The 24,232-nt window shown below is 36.5% G+C and overlaps 1 protein-coding gene across 2 annotated transcripts in view; it reads left to right on the top strand.

Moving 5' to 3' along the window:
* Positions 1-24,232, top strand: part of NR3C1 (nuclear receptor subfamily 3 group C member 1) — a 125,504-nt gene that overhangs the window by 84,520 nt on the left and 16,752 nt on the right. The window contains exons 3-7 of one of the 2 annotated variants that reach the window (XM_055389283.2): positions 4,594-4,760; positions 8,563-8,679; positions 17,999-18,277; positions 19,960-20,104; positions 23,183-23,313. In XM_055389283.2, coding sequence (XP_055245258.1) covers positions 4,594-4,760; positions 8,563-8,679; positions 17,999-18,277; positions 19,960-20,104; positions 23,183-23,313 — 839 coding nt within the window. Of the gene's footprint in view, positions 1-4,593; positions 4,764-8,562; positions 8,680-17,998; positions 18,278-19,959; positions 20,105-23,182; positions 23,314-24,232 lie in introns of both variants that reach the window. The other variant, XM_055389282.2, reaches the window with a different exon arrangement.

Genomic DNA, 24,232 nt, shown 5'->3' with positions numbered 1-24,232 from the left:
AAGATTAAACTGTGAGTTAACCTACTTTTTTTCATGGAGTACCATGAGAGATAAACTCTGGTTTTCAGCCTTGGGTATTTGGCGATGTTTTCCCAAAAATGACTGAAGTAAACTTAGCACTTTAAGGAAAACAACTTAAAGTATTTGTTGCCAATTGATAAAATATAGGTTTCAAGCAAAAATCAGAATTTTTGAAGACTTGTAACTGCTACTGTGAGCTTGACAAATGTGACTCTTTTATATTATATAATGAACTATGTCAACATTTGAAAGATCTGCATAACTCAGTGAACCAGTATTTTCCAGATGACTAATGCGTGATAATACAAAATCATGCATGGGTAAAAGATACATTCAAAGTGCAAGATAGACTGACAGATTTCAATGTAACAATCAAAAGTTCATTGATAACAGTTTTGGATTCCACATTACAATACTAAAACCTTTAAAAAACTAAATTGTCAAATTTTGGTGTAGTAATCAGAAAAGGCAATCTATAATTACCTGAACTTAAGTTTCTGGAGGACCATTAACCTTCTACAGGCTCATAGGGAAGACTGTAGCACTTCTCTTTCCCTAAGATCCTCCAGAAAGGAAGAAGATAATCCTTGAGGGTAGGGTAGAGACCTATTGTGTGAGGATTACCAAGTATGTAACAATGCTTTATGTAACTCTAATATATATAATCCACACAAACCCCCTAAAATGGCACTAATAAGGGAATAGACTCAAAGAAGTTAAGTCAGCTAGCCACTGTCACAGCTATTAGAGCACTGGAACTAGGATTTGAACCCAGATTTGTCTGTATGTAAAGCTGATTCTCTTCGTAATAGTACTGAGACACAAGAGGCGGCTACAAAATATTCTAGTACTCCATCCTAGACCAGAGTTTCAAGGTTCGTTATCATTTGTAGCATGATACTGGATCCTCACAGTGCTTGCCTTTCATTCAGGTGCCAGGAAACGTCTGCCTGAATGAATGGGTGTAATTTGCCTGCACATTTTACATGCTTCTCTAGGTGTGTGATTAACTCATAATCCATCCATGACTTTCACCCGTAATCCTCCTTGTAGCAATTGCTTTGCTTGCAACAAAACTAAGTAGACATATCTAGCTTTATGCATGGTTTTCTCTCTCTGAACGCTAACATAAACTCAGCCTCAGGAATTATTCGGTTTCCACTACATTTGCCATGCTGATTGGGAACCACCAGCATTCAGGTATTCACCTGGAACAAGGCATTTTGTTCCAAGGGTTCCTCACTTAAAAGCAAGCACCCTAGCAATAGTTCATAATGGAACTTCTTAACATTCTCAGAATGTTTGGCACAGCTGTGAGTGAACACACATTGAGCAATCAATAACTATTACAGATAATGATGCCCTTAAGACCAGGATATTTTAGCTTTCCCATTCAAAGGGGGTGAAATATGCACTCTTACTATGGTATACTTTTGGTTCCTTCTGCCATGTATCCTTAATAAAAGATGTCAATTCCATATGGTTTTCTCTTGAGTTCTAACCATTTTGTTGTACCCTAGCCCTTTTAACAATATCAAACTTGCAACTGAATACCATTTAGCATTCATCCATTTTTTCCAGTGGTGTTCATTATAGGCTATCTTACTCCTCCTATTTGTATGACAAAAATTGGTTTTTTTCACCGATGTCTATGGTACATCTGGCAGCTTTCCATGTACTCAGTTCTTATCTGATGTAGCCCAGAACGACTGCCTGAAGGGATGCCAAAAGCCTGATTAAGGTTCCAAATTTTCAGCTACTGTACTATCAATCCATTTGTTCATTTTTACTTTCCCTTGTCATCTGTAGCTTACAGTTGAGTGGCCTAAACATGTTTTGCATACATTGTAATATCTAAGAATTTGGGAATACGGTCCTAGGATTTAGACTTAATACTACCTTCCATTTATATAATACTTACTCATAAAATCTTCAATGTTCCTGAAAAAGAAAAAGGAACATGTATTGAGTGCCTGCTAGAAGCAGGAACTTGCAGTAGATTTTCTATGTGTTACCTTATTTTCGCAACACACACACAGGTGATATCCTTCCCAGTTTACTGATGAGGAAACTCAGGGGTCAAAGTAGTAGATACCTACCCAAGGTAACAGAAGCTGTGAAGTGGTACAGCTGGGATCTAAAATATGTCAGCTTCACCGTAGATAGGCTCCCTGATGAACCACCTGCCATGGCCCGTATGACCGCATCCAGGGGTGATGATGTCGTTTTCACAGGGTTATTGAGAGCTAAAACTACGAAGTACTACAAACTATTATTTAAAATATAAATACATACTATATATGCATACATGTGTATATATAATTAATGGGGGAAACATTACAGAATACTGTCCTAACCTTTAAACAACGCACTCATTTTCTGCAAACTAATATACAAACAACTGTTCAGTCCCTAAAAATAGATGTCAGGTGACAGACACTGGCTGAGCAAGAATAGGAGTATCTTCAGAATAGAAGCCAGAGGAGTTTTTGCTTCCCCAACACATTGTCGCACCATTCACTGTTCCAGGACCTTCCTACTTCTCTGGAAAACTCTGGCCCAAAGCAGCTCCTCTACATTAGTCACAAGTTTCCATTAATCAGGGGTGGCCTGTGCCGGACCTACAGCAGAGTCATTTCAGGTTATTCTGTTACAGGCTTTCGACGTGTAGTCAGTCCACTCGCCCAAATCTAGCAGGGAATGAATGCCTTGTAATACGGAAGCATCTACAAATTCTTCTTAACAGTGTTCAGAGAACAACGTGAAACCCTGGGGCCTTTTCCCAGAATTAGGGTGGTGGGAATGCTGTCCTATTGACTAAGCCTGTTAGGTAAGCAGGCAGTTGGCAAGATTCAGGAAGCTTCATTTGAAGATAGAATTTAGGGCGATCGTTTGGATTTACTGGCTTAATTACTTAAGGTAACATTTATAAAAGAAATTGTCATTCCAGTATTATTACCTTTTAACTTTTATTCCTAAACAGAACATTAGCAACAAACTACATTACTTGATAAATGTAATTTCTAACCAGATTGATAACTAGAAAAAAATTTTAAGTTACTTTACTCTGTGAATTAGTTTATACATATTTGTAATTGAGACTTACTACTGTTATTGGCTGAAATAAATAAAAGCAAGAGATAATAAAGAATAACAAAGAGACAACGAACACCCAATTTAAGTTTATTTCTAAGTGCCATCTTTTTTAGAGAAAAGGCAAATTAAGAAAAGTTTAGAGAGAGGTACTAGTATGTTTATGAACTTGTATAGACGATAAGCAAAACGGACTTTAATATGTAGAATTCCAGAATCAACAGGCTGCCAGCATCCATGTTTTTGAAGATTTGTTTAAGAACACAACCAAAAATGGAATGGGCAGTCTCTAATTACAAGCAGAAGGCTACAAAATCATTTTAGCTGCATAATACAGTTTTGGTTCTAAAGTCAGCACGTAAGAGGAAAATTCCTTAGGAAGATACAACATTGAAAACCATTGTGTCATGTAATATGAAATGCAGTAATTAATTTTTCCTCCAGTAATAAAAAGATCACTGTTTTCATTGGTTTATAAAAATACATCTTTATCATTAAATGTGGCAAAATGTTAAGACTTGGTGAATATTGGTAAAAAGTATATATCCATTGTACAATTCTTTCAAATTTTTTTTGAGATTGAAAATTTTTAAAACAACAAATTATCTTTTAAACAGCTTATAATCACTAGACCTGCACTCTCTGTGATGAGACTATGAAAAATGTTAGAGACCTAGTAAGAGAAGCAGATTCACATTTCTGTCTTCTTCTTCAAGCCAAACAGTCATAGGGTGGAGTGGGCAGAATGGAACTCACTTTTGAAAGCCTAGTGCTCTGTCCAATCTTACTGCAAGCCAGACAGGAAGGTTATAGAAAATGTTTCTGGATCAGTCTTCTCTGAGTCATATGAAATTGTGGTTTCAGCCAAGATGACATTAGGAATTAGAGACATGGGACAAAAACTTTAAGATTGTAAAAAAATTTTGACTGTAGTAGGAAACATGGGTAGAATTGTAATGACACTTGATTGAATTTTAAAAGATGCCTGTATAAGATCTTAAAATTAGGAAAAAAAATTATGTCCTAAGCAATTAAAGGCATAGGAGGCATCTTTTTGGGATGATGGAAATATCCTGTCTCCTGATTGTGATAGTAGTTACATGAATATTCATTTAACAAAAACCATAAATTATAGACTTAGAAAACAGTAAATGTTACTGTATGTGACACCTTAATAAAGGTGATTATAAAAATAGATCTTAAGCATCTAAAAAAAAAAAAAAGAAGAAGAAGAAATGAACCAGAACCACACCATTCTATTTTGGAGACACTTCAAAAGAAATGACCTCATTCTTAATTTTGTTTAAAGAAGAATATAACATGATTTGAATATATTTAGATAGGATATTTTAGTGCCTGCTAGCACTTGAAGCCAGAGTTCACTGTGAGCATTCTGACTATGAAGTGAGAAGCTAAGAGAACTGTATTTTGATATTCCTTTGACAGTTAAATCATAACACTGTTCTTCCCCTTCTTTAGCCCCAGCATGAGACCAGATGTAAGCTCTCCTCCATCCAGCTCCTCAACAGCAACAACAGGACCACCTCCCAAACTCTGCCTGGTGTGCTCTGATGAAGCTTCAGGATGTCATTATGGAGTCTTAACTTGTGGAAGCTGTAAAGTTTTCTTCAAAAGAGCAGTGGAAGGTAGTGTGTGTTTTGAAGAGTTTATTTTTCCTCTACTTGGTTTTCATTTCTCAGGGTGGATTTTGAAATTTCCATTATATGCAAAGCCCATGAAAGGCTAAATATCAGTTAAGAGGGGAGAGGAGGGTGGCTCCTAGGTCCTCTAATGGGCAGGAAAGTATTTAAAACAACAATACAAAAAGATCTAGAATAAAATAGAAAAGTATAAGTTGATGTCTGGGAGTTTGGTCAGGGAGCATAAGGTAACACTATAAGAAAGTGCTATCATATGAAATGATGGTGTTAAGTTTGGGCATAACATAATGTTCATTGTATTAGAAACATGGGCTTTAACTTCCATAAGCTAATAGGTTTCAAAGTCACCAACTATACTGGCCTGGCAAAAATGAGTCACAGTGAGAACTGTGACAGGAAAAAAAAAAGATATTCATTTCATTTCTTATTCATTTTTTTTTCTATTAAGCCAGGGCACTGTGCTAAGTGGTATAAATACCAATAAGACCTGATCCTTACCCTCTGGGAAGTCACACTCCACTGAAGTGAAAGATGAGTTAACAATGACAAGGTACAGAGATTATAATACAGATGAGGGAGAGAGAAACTCGGCCTGAGGAGGTCAGGAAAGGTATTTTAGAGAAACTGATTTCACTATATAAATGTTGTATTAACACAAATCTTACTTTGTTGTGGATTCAGACTGCTGACAGGGCAACAGCATTATCTCCCTAAAGAATGAGAAATTCATTCCATAGCAAATTTATTAGAAGAGAGTCTAAAATGTCCTAATACTTCCAGTGACTCCTCTAGGAAAAAAATTGTCATATAATTTAGTTATTTCTAAAGCAGTTTGAAAGTAGTGTGGCCTAAAGCTCTGATTATATTAATTTTTTAAAGAAACATAATTATTCATTCACTGTATGAGGATTATTATTATTTGTCTCATGTTGTTTTTGCATATCCATGAGAGTTAGATGAGTCATTTTCTTTTGTTTTACTTTTTAATACATTAGCAAATTATTAAAATTACTCATATTACACCACAAAGATTACAAGGATGGCAGCTTTGGCCAGTGTAGTAGTCCCACCTATTGATTAGAGTCAAAAGTAAAGCCCAGCCCTGCTTTGTGCATTGCTCCTAATAAAGTGGATGTTATTTAACACATACGCAGAAGACAGAAGCATCTTCGTGTCCTCACTTTACTCCTCACTTTCTTAACTGCTTAAGTATTTCCATGATATAAATGCAGTGATAATAATAATACGGACAGTCCCTGACTTAATGATTTTTCAACTTTTATGATGGTGGGAAAGTGACACGCATTCAGTATGGCTCCTCGACTTACAATGGGGTTGCCTCCAGATAAACCCATTGTGAATTGAAAATATCTTACACTTAGCACTCCATTCTTAATACCTGCTAGAATTATAGATTATCCCTCAAAATGGGCATAGTATAATATGGGTATCAGCAAGTTGTTGCACTTTATTCAGAGCTTTACACTAGGCAGGGGTGGGCTTTACTTTTGACTCTAATCAATAGGTGGGACTACTACACTAGCCAAAGCTGGCATCCTTGTGGTCTCTGTGGAGTAACGTGAGTAGCATTATAATTTACATCCCCCATAACAAATGATCCAAGAGAGTATGTGATCAATGCAGCAGAACTATTGTCTTTTATTATCTGATTTCACATGTAACATGCCATCACTTCTGCCATATTTTATTGGCCACACAGACCAATCCTGGTAAAGGACGGAAAGGGACTACACAAGACCATGCATTCAAGGAGGCAGAGATCACTGGGGGCCATCTTGGGAGGCTGGCTACCACACCCACCATAAATAGAAAACCAGAATTATTTGCCAAAAATAGATTTTAACCACAAAAATGAATACCATATAAACAAAACAATGTCACAAAATTTCAGCTGACTTGAAGACTCATCTTTTTATTAGTTAGAAAGGGAATTTACCAAGTAGTAGAAGACACAGGAACTCCAAAATAAGATATCTCATTGTCTTATCAGAAGGGTTGACAGGAAAATGGGCTGGGCACTGTGGCTCAAGGAAAATGGGCTGTGCACTGTGGCTCACACCTGTTATCCCAGCAATTTGGGAGGCCAAGATGGGAGGATTGCTTGAGGCCTGGAGTTTGAGACCAGCCTGAGCAATATAACGAGACCCTGTCTCTACAGGAAAAAAAAAAAAAAAAAACATTATCCAGGCATCGCACCTGTAGTCTCAGCTACTCAGGAAGCTAAAGCAGGAGATTCAGGCTGCAAAGAGCTATGACACACCACTGTACTCCAGCCTAGGCAACGTAGCAAGAACTTGTCTAAAAATAAATAAATAAATGAGTCAAGGAATGAATGAATGGATTGACAGGAAATGACTATTAGTTGTACGTGGCCATGTGTTATGAAATAGTGAATACTAGTTAAAACTCCTCATTTTATAGATAAGGAACAGATAGATAGACTTGTCCAACTTCATGCTAATAACCACAAAGGGCTATTTTTAACTTATGAAGGTACAGTGCCTCTGATCCTATAGCTCAGAGTCTTAGCTGTGCACAAGACATACCTGGGATAAAGAAATCAATATTGGCGTAATGTGCACATCCTGACATTTCAGTTGGATATAAACAAAACTTTGCAATTTTTCATTTTTAGCAGTGGGTGATTTTTTTTCTTTTTTTCTTCCAGTAACTATAGGACAATGATTTAGAGATTCCTTATAGGGTATAACTTTTTTGTATTACAACCACTTCATCAATAGATGTATCTGTTGATCGTACTTTTGATTTATAGGGGATAGAATTGGGTTAGTGCTTCCATTTTGTGTCCAAGTAAAGAAGCTAGGAAACTTACAGAGTACAAAAAGAAATTGAAACAGCTGGTACAGATATTTGGCATTGGAGAGCAGCTCTGAACAAAGGTGAATTATAGTCCAGTGGTCAATTTTGTGGCCTATTCTTTACAAAGAATTGAACCTGATACAGTTAACCATCTACCCCAAACTATTATTTGTTTAAAACACAATCTATTGGCCGGGCGTGGTGGCTCATGCCTGTAATCCCAGCACATTGGGAGGCGGAGGCGGGTGGATCACGAGGTCCTGAGATCGAGACAATCCTAGCCAACATGGTGAAACCCTGTCTCTACTAAAAATATAAAAATTAGCCAGGCGTGGTGGCGTGCACCTGTAATCCCAGCTACTTGGGAGTCTGAGCCAGGAGAATTGCTTGAACCTGGGAGGCAGAGGTTGCAGTGAGGTCATGCCACTACACTACTACACTCCCAGCCTGGGCGACAGAGCGAGACTCCATCTCAAAAAAATAAAAATACAAATAAAAAAACATAATCTATCAAACTGTGTAAAACACAGTTTATCAAAAAAGTAGTTACCCTTGGTGGGTACTGGCTGGAATTGGGCAGAAAGGGGGCCTGTTGGGGTACTGTTCTGTTTCTTGATCTGAGAGCTGATTACATAAAGGTTCTTGGTTTGTAAAAATTTATTAAATGGTTCACTGATGATTTGTGTACTTTTTTTTATATGTGAATACTGCAGTAAGGTTTTTTATTGCACTGTTTTCAGTTTGTTGAACAGAAAAAGGGAGACTCTTTTTGTTGTTTTTGACCTCTCGACCTCATAATGGCAATGTAGGCAAGAACATTACCTCAAGGCAATACCTGTGGGTGTCTTGGTTATATTCCACCGGAAACAAAAACAGACAGAGGCTGTCCGTATAAAATATCTTTGAAGACCTGTGAAACTTTAATAGTGCCTTTTATTCCATATAGGACAGCACAATTACCTATGTGCTGGAAGGAATGATTGCATCATCGATAAAATTCGAAGAAAAAACTGCCCAGCATGCCGCTATCGAAAATGTCTTCAGGCTGGAATGAACCTGGAAGGTAATATAAATATCTGAAAGCAATTGTTCGTCTCTGTAGCTTATAAAAATTTATCATTTTACTTTTGAAGATACAAGTAAGCAGATGTAATTAATGTAGTCAGTTCAGTATATATATGCTTGACTAGCATAATGTTACTGCCCAATAAAAATGGGAAATTTTTTTCATGAATATGTCATATTGTTTGTTTATCCACCAGTTCTTCTTACACACACTGAATTCAGTACAGCCAGACTATATACAAAGAAAGGAAATTATGTAATAATGAAACTTACACAATGCAGCAACTTTATTATTCTTACTCCTTTTTTCAGCCTCAAAACTATTCCCTAGGGTTGGAAATGTTTCTGTATCATACATATTTACATGTCCATTTTTCTGTTTGCCTTTTAAAAGCATACCTTTTACTTGGAGATCTGTGTTTTATTACAGATCTTCAAGGGGGCGGCGGGGGGTAAAAAAAAACCTCAAGGAAGAACTGGATGGGTTTTGTTTTGGTTTTCAAGTAAAGAAGAAACCTGGGCCGGGTGCAGTGGCTCACGCCTGTAATCCCCGAAGTTTGTGAGAATCCTTCTGTCTAGTTTTTATGTGAAGATATTACCTTTTCCACCGTAGGCCTCAAAGCGCTCCAAATATACACTTGCAGATTCTATAAAATGAGTGTTTGAAAAACTGCTCAATCAAAAGAAACGTTCAACTCCATGACCTGAATGCACACAACACTGAGAAGTTTCTGAGAAAGTTTCTTGGTCTCCCCGCACTTTGGGAGACCAAGGCAGGCGGATCACGAGGTCAAGAGATCAAGATCATCCTGGCTAACATGGTGAAACCCTGTCTCTGCTAAAAACACAAAAATTAGCTGAGCGTGGTGGTGTCACCTGTAGTCCCAGCTACTCGGGAGGCTGAGGCAGGAGAATCGCTTGAACCCGGGAGGCAGAGGTTGCAGTGAGCCGAGATCACACCACTGCACTCCAGCTTGGCGACAGAGCAAGACTCCGTCTTGGAAAAAAAAAAAAAAAGAAACCTGAAACTAGTTATAAGTTAGAGTTTCATATCCCTGTTTATATAACAAGTTGTATAATTAACACTGATCTCAGCATTAAAAAATTTTCCTCTGAAAAAAGTTTGGAATTCTGCTGTGGTTGAAATTGCAAGTTCTGTGAAGGTAGTGGTGATCTAATAACACATATGCTTAGTATTTATTGTGAAATTAGCACTTTTATTCAACAAATATGCACCAAGGAGGCAGTCACTAGGTATAAAATGAATAAAATAGTGCCTGTATTCAAGTAGTTTATCTGCTAGTTAGGTTGCAGAGTCAGTCGCAAAATAGCATGGCACACCATAGAGGGCATAGGGCCACAGGAACAAGAGGAAGGTCACCTAATTCTGTCTTGGAAGTCAAGGAAGAAGTAACATTGAATTTTAAATCTATAAGCTGAGTAGGAATTAGATGAAAAATAAGGGCAGAGATGATCAGATTTGTATTTTACAAAGACTAATCTTACATGGAGAGACCAATTAAGTGAATATGGCAGTCCTCCAGATAAGAGATGGCAGTACTGAGAGAGAATGGAAACCATGTGGTTCCTTTTATGATTATGATGATTATTATTATTTTAGAGACAGAGTCTAACTCTTGTCACCCAGGCTGGAGTGCAGTGACATGAACATGGCTCACTGCGGCCTTGAACTCCTAGACTCAAGCCATCTTCCCACCCAGTAGGGCTACAGATGTACACTACCATGCCCAGCTGATTTTTTTTTAATTTTTGTTTTAATTTTTTGTAGAGACAAAGGGGTCTTGCTATGTTCCCAGGCTGGTGTCTAACTCCTGGCCTTAAGTGATCCTCCCAACGTGGCCTCCCAAAGTGCTGGTATTACAGGTGTGAGCCACTGCAACTGACCTATGTGGTTCTTTTGATAGGAGAGACTAATTGTTGGTGCTATCTAGCACACACTGTGTGTATACATCTTGTTAAATAGAAAATAGATTTATGGGTATGACTATGAAGAGTCTAATTCCCCAAACCACACACACAACTCTATCTACGTTTGACCAGGCTATTTAAACTTAACTGCAGAGTGTCAGCATGTTAAACATTGATTTACATAAAATGATAGCTGCCCACTTTCTTGTAAATGTTATAAAAACTGCAGAGATTAACTAAAAAATGCACACAGAAGTTTGCTTTCAGTTCCACAAGGGTAGTTTATTTTTGTTATAAAAACAGTATTCTCCACTTTCTTAGATACCAGATCTCTGCCCAGATTTTACTCAGTTTCATCTTGCTGCTCTCTAATCTCCTATGTATGTAATATACTTTGACCATTTAAATATGTATTAAGACACTTGAGTTTTTAGTGCCCTTTGGTTTATTTTCTCCGGTCCCAATTATCTCTAATCTTCATTTTTTCATTTTACCTATTTTATATTTCGAAATAGGTTTTGAATGAAGCTCAAAGGACAAACCCAAATAAAATTCTGTCGTATCTCTAATATATTGTGGTTGCTTACCCAGTAACATTTTTAGGTGCTTTTCTGAATACATATAAAGTTTAAGATCTTTGGAGCTTTAAGTATATAATGTTTTTCTGGGCAATTTCTCCCTATCCAAACTATGAGGGACTTCTTTCATCAAAAGAAAAAAGATATATCAACTACAAAGTAATGATTTTGATGGACTAGGCTACGAAATCTGTCCATTTTTTCCTCCTTCTTACAGTTTAATAGCAATTGCAGTGCCCTTTGCCCTTACTGTACTAGAAGACGACCCCAGGCAGTGACTGACATCTGATTTTTCTATTAATTATACCATCACTGCCATTTCCAGTTGAATCTTTTGTTGGACATCAGAAATTTTTCTTACATGAATAAAATTTAAGCATACGGTTGGGCGCGGTGGCTCATGCCTGTAATCCCAGCACTTTGGGAGGCCTAGGCAGATGGAACACGAGGTCAGGAGATCGAGACTATCCTGGCTAACACGGTGAAACCCCGTCTCTACTGAAAATACAAAAAATTAGCCAGGCGTGGTGGCGGGCGCCTGTAGTCCCAGCTACTCGGGAGGCTGAGGCAGGAGAATGGCATCAGCCCAGGAGGTGGAGCTTGCAGTGAGCCAAGATCGCGCCACTGCACTCCAGCCTGGGCGACAGAGCGAGACTCCGTCTCAAAAAAAAAAAAAAAAAAAAAAAAAAAATTTAAGCATACAATTTAGGCTGCAGTTTCTCAAAATATTGTATTAAAAATAACCAATTATATGCTTTTATAGTCAGTATAACGTATCCAGTTAGTGTAGAAATTGGCATTTGTTAAAAACTACTACATGTTAGTCTTTGATATACATTCTTCTACTTTTTGGACCCTGATTATTAAAAGCATCTTTGAACAGGGCCATGATTTACTTTATATCCATTTTTATACTACATAGTGGAAGAAAATTCTGATTTGTTATTTCCTACTGTGATATGTACCGTGTGGCACATATCATATAAATGATCCAATTCTACTTGTGGATGAATTGAAAGAAAGGCTTAAAAAAGTTCTTAGGGTTTGTGTGTATGGTTTTACTGTAAAACTCATTTTTGTATTGAACTAACCCCAGTATACATAAAATCTTTATTTGGACTGGTATGTACGTATGCCAGGAATCTTTGGCAGACCCTAACACTTACAATACAGATGAGCCATGTGTTTCACACTTTTTTTTTTTACAACCTTCAGAAATATTCTCTTGTTCATCAGAGTGCTTCCCCTAAGCCAAGCAGTTTCGATGATAGCCCCAGAATAACTTTGCCCAAGTCTCTCCATAAATGTAACTTAGGACTGCAAGTGGTGTATTTTTATACTCTTGCCCCATACCAAGTAAAGCTCAATATTTATTTTAAGGGAGTGGCCTTCACTGCTTAAAGTGCCTAGCATTTAAGAACAGATAAGATTTTTAATGGTGATCCTAAATGTTTTTTTTAAAAAACTTGCTTGTTTTTCTCTTGAAACTAAATGTTTTTATTCACTTCATTTTAAGATATATTGTAATCAATCCAAAGTATGGCTTTATTTTTAGTATAAACAGTCAAATGAAACTTACAGTCTTACGGCATTATCAGATTTATAACCAAATATTACTGAAACTAATTTTTTTTAAGTTCAAAAACCCAATCTAGTAGTTTCTCTCTTATTTTCAACTTTTATTTTAGATTCTAGGGGTACATGTACAGGTTTGTTACTAAGATACATTGTGTGATGCCGGTGTTTGGAGTATGATTGAACCTTTCATCCAGGAAGTAAGCACAGTACCTAACAGGTGCTTTTTAACCTGTCCCTCCCTTCCTCTATCCCCCCTCTTGTATTTCCCAGTGTCTGTTCCCATCTTTATGTCTACGTGTACTCAATGTTTAGCTCCCATTTATAAATGAGAACATGGTATTTGGTTTTCTGCATTAGTTCATATAGGATACTGGCCACCTGCTACATCCATGTTGCTGCAAAGGACGTGATTTCATTCTTTTTGTGGCTACATAGTATTCCATGGCATATAAATACCACATTTTCTTTATCCAGTCCACTGTTGATGGGCACCTGGGTTGGTTCCATGTCTTTGCTATTGCAAACCATGCTGCAATGAACATATGGGTACATGTGTCTTTTTGATAGAATGATTTATTTTTCTTTGGGTATATGCCCAGCAATAGGATTGCTAGGTTGAATGGCAGTTAAACTCTTAATTCTTTGAAAAATCTCCAAACTTCTTTCCACAGTGGTGTCATTGTGGTTTTGACTTGCATTTCTCTGATGATTAACAATCAGCATTTTTTCATATGTTTGTTGGCCACATGTATGTCTTTTTTTGAGAAGTGTCTGTTCATGTCCTTTGCCCATTTTTAATGGGGTTGTTTTTGCTTGTTAATTTAAGTTCCATATAAACTCTGGATATTAGGGCTTTGTCAGATGCATAGTTTGCAAATATTTTCTCCCATTCTGTAGATTGTGATAGTTTCTCCTGATTTGCAGAAACTCTTTAGTTAGGTCCCATTGTCAATTTTTGTTTTTGTTGCAGTTTCTTTTGGGGATTAGTCATAAATTCTTTCCCAAGGCCAATGTCGAGAAGGTTATTTCCTAGGTTTTCTTCTAGGATTTTCATAGTTTGAGGTCTTACATTTACATCTTTAATCCACCTTACTAATTTTTATATGGCAGTAGGTAGGGGTCCAGTTTCATTCTTCTGCACATGGATACCCAGTTATCCCAGCACCATTAATGGAATAAGGAGTCTTTTCCCTATGGCTTATTTTTATCAACTTTGTGTAGATTACATGGCTGTAGGTGTGTGTCTTTATTTCTGGACTCTATTCTGTACCATTGTGTGTGTTTTTTTTTTTTTTACCAGTACCATGCTGTTTCGGTTACTATAGCCTGTAGTATAGTTTGATTTGGGGTAATGTGATGTTGCCAACTTTGTTCTTTTTGCTTAGGATTGCTTTGGCTATTTGGGGCATTTTTTGGTTCCATAGGAATTTTAGAATGCTTTTTGCTAATTCTGTGAAAAATGACATTGTAGTTTGATAGGAATAGTGTTGAATCTATAAATTGCTTTGGGTAGAATGACCATTTTAACTATACTGATTCTACCAGTCCATGAGCATGGAATGTTATTTCATTTGTTTGTGTCATCTTTGATTTCTTTCAGCAGTGTTTTGTAGTTCTCCTTGTAAAAATTTTAAACTAACTTAGATGCATTCCTAGGTATTTTACTCTTTTTGTGACTGTTATAAATGGGATTGCATTCCTGATTTGGCTCTCAGCTTGAACATTACTGGTGTATAGAAATGCTACTGATTTTTGTACATTGATTTTAAATCCTGAACCTTTACCAAAGTTGTTTATCAGCTCCAGGAGCCTTTTGGCAGAGTCTTCAGGGTTTTCTAGGTATAGAATCATAAGTGGAAAGAGATCGTTTGATTATTTCTTTTCCTATTTGGAAGCCTTTTATTTCTTTCTCTTACCTGATTGTTCTGACTAGGATTTCCAGTACTATGTTAAATTGGAATGGTGACATTGGGCATCCTTGTCTTATTGCATTAAGGGGAATGCTTCCAGCTTTTGCCCATTTGGTATGATGTTGGCTGTTGGTTTGTCATACAGGGCTCTTTATTACTTTGAGGTATGTTCCTTCAATACCTAGTTTGGTGAAGGTTTTTATCATGAAGAGATGCTGGATTTTATCGCAACTTTTTCTGCATCTATTGAGATGATCGTTTTTTTTTTTTGTTATGTGGTGAATCACATTTATTGATTTGCGTATGTTGAACAAGCCTTGCATCCCAGAAATAAAGCCTACTTGATTGTGGTGAATTAACTTTTTGATGTGCAGCTGGATTCAGTTTGCTAGTGTTTTGTTGAAGATTTTTGTATCTGTGTTCATCAGGGATATTGGCCTGTAGTTTTGTTGTTGTTGTTGTTTCTCTACCAGGTTTTGGTATTAGAATGATGTTTCCCTTGTAGAATAAGTTAGGGATGAGGCCCTCTTTCTAGATTGCTTTTTTAGAATAGTTTTAGTAGGATTAGTACCAGCTCTTCTTTGTACATCTGGTAGAAGTTGGCTGTGAATCCATCTGGTCAAGGGCTTTTTTTAATTGGTAGGTTTTTTATTATTGATTCAATTTCAGAACTCGTTATTGGTCTGTTCAGAATTTCAGTTTCTTCCTGGTTCAATCTAGGCAGGTTGTGTGTTTCCATTTCCACATACATACTTACTCCAAATAATGGCTTTATATATACGGGGGTCAGCTGAAAAAAAAATGATACTTTCATAGTAAACTCCACCCGCCCCCCCCACCCACATACACACACACATAAACCCTAAGATTTTTTAAAGCCTTTGTTCCAATTTATCCATTTCCTCTCGATTGTCTACTTTGTGTGCATAGAGGTGCTTGTAATAGTGTGAAGATCTTTTTCACTTCTGTGGAATCTCTTGTAATGTCATCTTTTACGTTCTTTATTGTGCTTATTTGGGTCTTCACTCTTTTTTTCTTTGTTAATCTTGCTAGTGGTCTATCAATCTTGTTTATCCTTTCAAGTAACCAACTTTTATAAACTAGGTTTTAAGCTAATTAAGATTTCTCTACTTTTATTAAGAAGGAAGTAGTGTTACCACAGACTCATGAACACTTTTGTGGAGCTCCTGTATTGACTGCTAATCAACTATATGCTCCAATGGGTCAGGAATTTATATAAAGTTGTATTAACTAAGTTGCTTTAAAATAGTGATTGCTTAACTAAATGATTGAATTCAGTTAACTCCTTCCTGAAGATATTTTGAAAAATTAATTAGTATTATTTCTTGCTCTAGTCAGTACAGCACAATTGGGTTCAATTGTACTTTCTGAGCTGTATTGAAAAACATCAGTTTTCTCATTTAGAACTATATATAAGTAGTGAGAAATTAATTACAAACTGAGTCATAGAAAATGTTTTTTTTTTAATCCTCCGGCTTGTTACTCTTTCTTCCTTGTTCTAATGTGGAGTAAAGAAATATGCATTCCAAACCATTTAAAGTTATGACTAATTGAGGCTGTCAAAGTACTGTTTCAGTGTATTGATTTGGCACATGTGTGTTCTCTTTTACATTGTCAACAAAAGTACATTTTATGATTTTGGATCAAGATTTCACTGAGATACTTCTGGTTGTTTAAAGAGTTTCTTTATGTATTGGTGTCTTTCCTTTTTAAAATTTTATCACTCCTCTATTAAGTTGCGATATCCAAATTTAAAATATTCTAAAAACATGTTCTCCTGCAAGTTGAGGTAATGATAGTTGTTATATGGTACTTACTATAATATATGCCAGGAACTGTTCTAAGCATTTTACATATTTAATTCTCACAACAACCCTATGAGGTAGGGACTAATATTGTCCTCATTTTACAGAAGGGGAAATGAAGAGTCAGGGAGTAACTTGCGCAGGTATCCAGCTACAACATGGCAGAACCAGGACTTAAATCCAAATATGCTGATTTCAGGTTTCTGCTCTTTAGTCCTATATCATACTGTGTCTCCAAGAGAGCATGGTAAACTAATTAGCATTGTTCTATCATGATTCTGTTTCTATTTTGAACTATTAACTAAAAATTTTTGCATTTCTCAGTTACCCCATTTAGTATAGAACACAATAAGAATGGAACCATTCTATTCTAACATTGTACATTGAGATATCGTTCCCACCACCATATCTGTCCTCCACAGACTGTATGGTGTGTCATTTTAAGGACAGAGGATCTAACAATGATTTTTAAAGGTGATTTACATTTACTCTTCCCTTTGCAAAATGGTTTGCATCCCTAATAATTTAGACAAGTACATTTCTTCATGATATAAATTACATTTCTTGCCTTTCCCTGGAATTCTGAGTACTTTCCCTCTGAGAGAACAATGTAATTCTTATTTATTTAGTCACTAAAATAACTTCAGGAGTATGAATAAGTCTACTAAAAAGTCTACAGGATCCATGTTGTAGTTTGAGTAGATGGTTCCATACCAAGTCAAGGTAAAAGATAATTTATATATAATATGAAAATGGCTGCTTTAGGTTTATAGAGTAATCAGTATAAATCTTCCTTATAAAAGGGAAATTTCCCACTTATAATTTATGTAATGTAAAGTTTTTCATTTCATCTTCCCAAATGTTTTTGGTCCCACGCAGTATTTATGTTAGTACCTATGTAAAGGTGAAAAGTGAATTTTTCTACTGGTAGAACTAATACTATTTTTAGCATGTAATCTGCTGTCATCTTCCTATCTTTATAAGTGGCTTTGAACAAGTGTAAATAGTGTAATTCTCTTCATTATATATACTACCATGATTCAGATTAATCTTAAACCACAGTTTGTAATCCGTTATTCCAAGCTTAGATTTTTTTTTCAGTTTATAGTAAGAGTAATTTGCCTTATATAACCAATGAAATTGTTGCATTTAGAGTGAAAGTGAGATAAAAAAATAATTTATAGAAGAATTTACAAAAGTTATTTACTCAGATTGTTTTAACATACCGTTATAATACTTTGTATAAGAAATAACTCTAATGAAGTTTCTGGCCTATTTGTAGGCAAAATTAATTGGGAATAAGTTCCTCTGGATCTTTTGCTTTCAGAAAAAAAAAAGTTTTTTCTCCTCTTCCATGTCACTTTATCATAATTGCTAAATAAAATATTTCTCCCATCTTAATAGTTTTAGAAAGTAAAAATACTTCTTGAATAAACTATGTAGTGCAGACCTTCCCATTACAGTTCATTTCTATGTATTTTTTTAAATACCCACAGCTCGAAAAACAAAGAAAAAAATAAAAGGAATTCAGCAGGCCACTACAGGAGTCTCACAAGAAACCTCTGAAAATCCTGCTAACAAAACAATAGTTCCTGCAACGTTACCACAACTCACCCCTACCCTGGTGTCACTGTTGGAGGTTATTGAACCTGAAGTGTTATATGCAGGATATGATAGTTCTGTTCCAGACTCAACTTGGAGGATCATGACTACGCTCAACATGTTAGGAGGGCGGCAAGTGATTGCAGCAGTGAAATGGGCAAAGGCAATACCAGGTAAGATGCAAAACATAAAAGAGCAATTATATAAACCTTTGTGTTTTCTTCAGCAAAAACACTTTGGCTTTTATATCATCGTGAGCCCATGGCTTATCTTGTTTCTCTTAGTTCTGGGGACTATGAAGGGGAGAGTCAGGTGAATACAGGTGATAGGGAGTTTATAATAAAACATTTACATTACTCCCTGCTTTTCAAATCATTATGCACAGGATGGTAATTTCACATAGGATGATGTAATATCAGAATTCGAGTTACAAGACTCACTCAAAACTCCTTTTACACTGAAGTTTGGGGAAAGAAAATGTTTTTAGTTAATTCCATTTGTTTTCCTTCATTGTGCCACTTTTAAAAATCAGGTTGTTTGTAAGATTGGTAAACATCAAGTATGTTGATTGTCAAAATTTGTACTAAAGTAGAATGATTTTAACCCTTCACTAAATGAAATGCTACACATTGAATGTAATTTTAAAGATAATTTTAAATAAAAGTTACCCTATTGGAATTTGGTGTGGAACGGCAGAGGTCAATGTTAGTGTCAGCTCTGACTTTAAAGACAGGGAATTGACAAGCCTGTGTTCACGCAAATAGTTAGGGAGAGAGCAAGAAAGTAACCTGACCTCCTGTCATCCTTGTTTTATTAAGGGGGAAAGAGGTGTGAACAGCAGGGCAAATGTTTTGCTTAACTCATTGATTAATACCTCAAGCCAAGATTCTTTTCTGTTTTTTAAAATCTATACATAATAGTTGTACATATTTACTGTACATATTTATATTTAGGGGGTACATGTAATAATTTAATAAAAGCATACAACGTGTAAGGATCAAATCAGAGTAACTGGGATATCCATCACCTCAAACATTTGTTTGGGGAACATTCCAAATCTTCTCTTTTAGCTATTTTGAAATATAAAGTAAATTATTGTTAACTATAGTCATCCTGTTGTGCTACTGAACACTAAAACTTATTTCTTCTAACTGTATTTTTGCACCCGTCAACCATTCCCGCTTCATCCCCATCACCACTATCTTTCCCGGTCACTGGTAACCGCCAAGCCAAGAATTTTGGCTATTTTACTATTTAGTTCATGTTTACTTAAGCAGACAAAGGTGACAAAACTGGTTACTTTTCTTTTTTTTTTTTTACATTAAAAGCTATTAAAAAGCACCTAGGGGGCTGGGTGCGATGGCTCACGCCTGTAATCCCAGCACTTTGGGAAGCCCAGGTGGGTGGATCAGTTGAGGTCAGGAGTTCGAGACCAGCCTGGCCAGCATAGCAAAACCCCATCTCTACTAAAAATACAAAAATTAGCTGGGCATGGTGGTATGAATCTGTATTCCTAGCTACTTGGGAGGCTGGCACTGAGAATCGCTTGAACCCGGGAGGCGGAGGTTGCAGTGAGCCGAGATGGCACCATTGCACTCCAGCCTGGGCGACAGAGCAAGACTTTGTCTCAATTAAAAAAACAAACAAACAAACAAACAAAAAACACAGAGGGTTTGTGAGTCTTAAAGTGTCAGATGACAGAAGAAAACTGTGTCTACCTAGTATTTAATTTCCGTTTTCTGTTAGGGGCCCCCTTGTTTTGACAGGGCTAATTGATCTCATTGCTCTTTGGCAATTCCCACAGAGATGATCTTCTGAAGAGTGTTGCCTCATACCTTTATTTCTCTTAATTCAGGTTTCAGGAACTTACACCTGGATGACCAAATGACCCTACTGCAGTACTCCTGGATGTTTCTTATGGCATTTGCTCTGGGGTGGAGATCATATAGACAATCAAGTGCAAACCTGCTGTGTTTTGCTCCTGATCTGATTATTAATGAGTAAGTTGTATGTGTGTCATTTTCCCTGTATTCATAGGGTATCTTTAACCAGCTGATGTTTTCCTGATTGACTGCTATTGTGATAATTCAGGACTGAAACAATCCTACTAGGTATCTAGGATCTAGGCAAACTGGAAATAGAGTTATGAGTGCTTGGGGCAGGACAAGTGTAATGTAAAGCAAATGTACATGTGGCATTATTACTGTCCCAGGACACGTTTGAGGATATTTAACAGCATATCTGAGGTTAGTAAAGTCTGTCGCAAGCAACAAGGAATCTTACTGTGATATTATTTACATAACCCTATTCCAGAAAGAAAAAGGAGCATGGTAAAACTCATGTGGATTCAGTGGGGACAATTGTAGATGAGGATATCTAGGCTGATGGGGTGGGACATATGGACCCAGACACAAGAGGTATCTCTTTGCATGGCAAGGCTCACCCAGTGTCTATGGTTTAAGAATATGGGAACAAATTTGTTTTGTTTAACTGAGAGAAGATCAAGCCTTTAAGATTTTATAAATCAGCTATTCTCTTATCCTCTAAGCTTATTCCTGTGTCTGCGAAATACTTCAGGTGTCCATTTCCCCTTACCTCATTGCAGTTGTTTCCTCACTCGTTTTCTCCCTCCAGTGTAACGTTCATCATGTTGGCTAATGTTTGCTTCCTCAAGCACAGTCTGACTGCATCACGTATCTCCCCAGTACACAGATTGTCTTCAGTATCTTCCCACTGACCCTCCAGTACATATTCTGCATGATTTCAGGCTTTCCAGAATCTGACCTCACTTCCTCTCCCATTGTTTTCCTTCACACACTCTTCATTCCCATCCATCCTTTCTAGCATACTCTTAGACTCTTGGTGTTCACATCACCAGATACACAGCAGAGAAGTCACATCCTAGTTACTCTCACTTTCTACCTTGTATTACTACTTTTCGTACCCCTAGCTTATTGCTATTAGTACAATGTAAACAGGGAGTTCACACACTCATACCCCTGGTCTAAGAAGAATAAAAAATGAAGGAGATTTCTGTTTGTATAGAAAACAGAAGTCACCTTGACTTTTATTGCCAAAAAGAGGACTGTTCAAACTACTGCATCACAATGTCACAAGATTAGGTAGTTGGATGCAATTTTAAATTAACTGGTAAATATATTTAGTTTCTGGGGAAACTGAAGACGTTATTACTCATCAGAATCCTACCATGCTGTTTAAAAAATACCATGTTGGCAGTATTTGTTTTTTAGTCACTTTCTAATATGTAATTTGAAGGCATTTAAGTGGAATTAAAAGCATAAACAGATTTGTATGAAACACCAACTTATCCTTCTGGTTTATAAAACTAACCTAATTTAGGGTTTTTATTATTAGGGCATTCAGATTTAGCTTTAAGCAGTCACAGCAAAATCTAATCATGCCACATACATTCCTTACATAAAGTGGGATTTATAATTTTTTTTCCTCAACAGATTTACATTAGTTTCATTTTCATTAAGGGATATGTACTTCCTATTCTTGTGTTCTCATGCTGCTGCCTAAAAGATGGGCAGTCCTCCACCTTTTTCTTTTTTTTTTTTTTTTGAGACGAGTCTTACTCTGTCACCCAGGCTCAAGTGCAGTGGTGTGATCTTGGCTCATGGCAACCTCTGCCTCCAGGGTTCAAGTGATTCTCTGCCTCAGCCTCCCGAATAGCTGGGATTACAGGCGCACTCCATCACACTTGGCTAATTTTTTGTATTTTTAGTAGAGACGGGGTTTTGCCATATTGGCCAGGCTGGTCTTGAACTCCTGACCTCAAGTGATCCACCCACTTTGGCCTCCCAAAGTGCTGGGATTACAGGTGTGAGCCACCGCACCCAGCCCTCCACCCTTTTTACTTAGCCCACTATGTTTCCATACTGCTCTGGTGTCTGTGACAGGCAGATATTGCATATCAGAAAGTATGCATTCAAGTTCTGACCCTCTATAGAGCTGTCAAACAGTCTCTCATGGTTGCCCTTAGGTCAGAACGTTGTGGGAAAAAAAAAATTGTTGTTGTTTTTACAGCCAACAAGAATGACTTTTTACTTATTCTACTACACTATAATATTCTACTACACTATAACTTTGTTGAAATTTTCAGTTATATGAGTATAACCATGTACAAGAAACTAAAGGAAAAAAAGGTGCCTCCCAGAAAGGAGTGCTTTACCTACTATTAAGGACTAGGGAGGTGCCTCTTCGGTAAGAGCAGATTTTAAATTTGAAGAGCCTCTGATCACTTTGGCAGCGTATAAGTCATGTCTAATTTATTTTATATAAAGGAATAAACCACATATTCAGTAGAGAAAAATAATAACCTTTCTGTTGTTAACTCCAAGACGATTTTCTGTCAGAAACTTAAAAAAAAAAAATCTTGAAGCATTTTAAAAGCTGTGAACTGGGCCCAGTTTCAGGCTCTTAGTGTCATTTCACAAGTCAGGAAACTTTAGAGACCTATTTGAAAATCATAGGTATGTAATGACTTCAGAATCATAAGCAAGAATTGGTTTAGTACTTTTAGTTTAAAGAATATTAAGGCATATGCCTGTCAGAGGCAGATTTTGAGCATCAGAAGTCTAGAATCAAGTTCTAGGTCTCGCCCTCTGCATAACTGTGAACAGTGTCACACATTTTTGTCTTTAGGATGGAATGTTGTGAAAAAATTTACCTTTAAAAATCAAGTGTGTAGGACCTAAAACTGTCGTCTAATTGACCGTATTCAAATGATAAACCTTGATTTAAATGAGCAACTAGTAATAAGTTCTATAAGAATTCTAACACTTTAATTAAATAATAAAATAATACATGGCATGCATGATAGAAAATAATATCTCCACTGTTACATTATTCATTAGTCTATTTAAACAGCCAAGATGCAGGAAGTTTAAGGAAAGTTCTCCAAAATTCTGATTTTATAGGGAATTAGCAATAATATTATTGCAGTAGTTGTTTTTCTTTATGAGTTCATAGTTTTGCAAAACAAAACAAAAATGTGCTTTTTGGGGGGAAGTAGCAGTATTTCTAACTAATACCCTGCTATTTATCTTTCACAGGCAGAGAATGACTCTACCCTGCATGTACGACCAATGTAAACACATGCTGTATGTTTCCTCTGAGTTACACAGGCTTCAGGTATCTTATGAAGAGTATCTCTGTATGAAAACCTTACTGCTTCTCTCTTCAGGTTGGTAGAACACCTTTTCACCTTATGTCAAAAGCATGAAATATGAAGGCCTAGAAACAAAGGTTAATTTATATACATAGTACTAATAATTATACCAAGTCTACTATTATTTCCTACTAGTCAGATGATTTTTATGAATGTAAAATATTAGAAAGGCATAGTAAGTGATACCAAGATTAATAAGACAAATAGGTATGGCAGAAACAGAGAGGTATATGAGCTGCATAGGGATCTCTGTTGATAAGAATCTGTGTAGACTTTTTTCTCCTTCCTTCCTTTGATCATGGGAAGACATGGAAAAAGAAAGCTAACTACAGTGATTTTGTCTACTACACTGTTATTTGGTTAAAAAATTTAGTTTCCTAATGAGTATTAGCATGTATAAGAAATTATGGGAGAAAAAGGCGCATCCTAGAAAAGGTGTGCTTAATTACTATTGGGGATTGGTTAACATAGCATGGGAGCTGGATTGTCAGAGATTCATTATCTAGAAAATGGCAACAAGAGTTTATAAAACAAACTTCTGTGAGATTACTTTTTAGCTAGCAAAGACAAAGATGTCCTTCAGTAGGTGAAGTGATAAACTATGATACATCCAGATGATGGAATACTATTGAGGACTAAAAAGAAATAAGCTGTCAAGCCATGAAAACACATGGAGGGACGTTAAATGCATATTACTAAGTGAAAAAAGCTAATCTGAAAGGGCTACATACTGTGTGATTCTAACTATATAACATTCCATAAAAGGCAAAACTGTGAAGACAGCAAAAAAAAATCAGCGGTTGCCAGGGTTTAGAAGGAAGGGAGGGATAAATGTGCAGAGCACAGAGGATTTTTAGGGCAGTGAAAATACTTCGTATGATACTATAATGGTGGAAACATGTCATTATACATTTATCCAAACCCAAAGAATGTC

The sequence above is a fragment of the Gorilla gorilla genome, chromosome 4 (genome assembly GCF_029281585.2).
Source record: "Gorilla gorilla gorilla isolate KB3781 chromosome 4, NHGRI_mGorGor1-v2.1_pri, whole genome shotgun sequence".
In the NCBI taxonomy this organism is placed as follows: Eukaryota; Metazoa; Chordata; class Mammalia; order Primates; family Hominidae; genus Gorilla; species Gorilla gorilla.
This window is presented reverse-complemented; position numbering and strand designations above follow the sequence as displayed.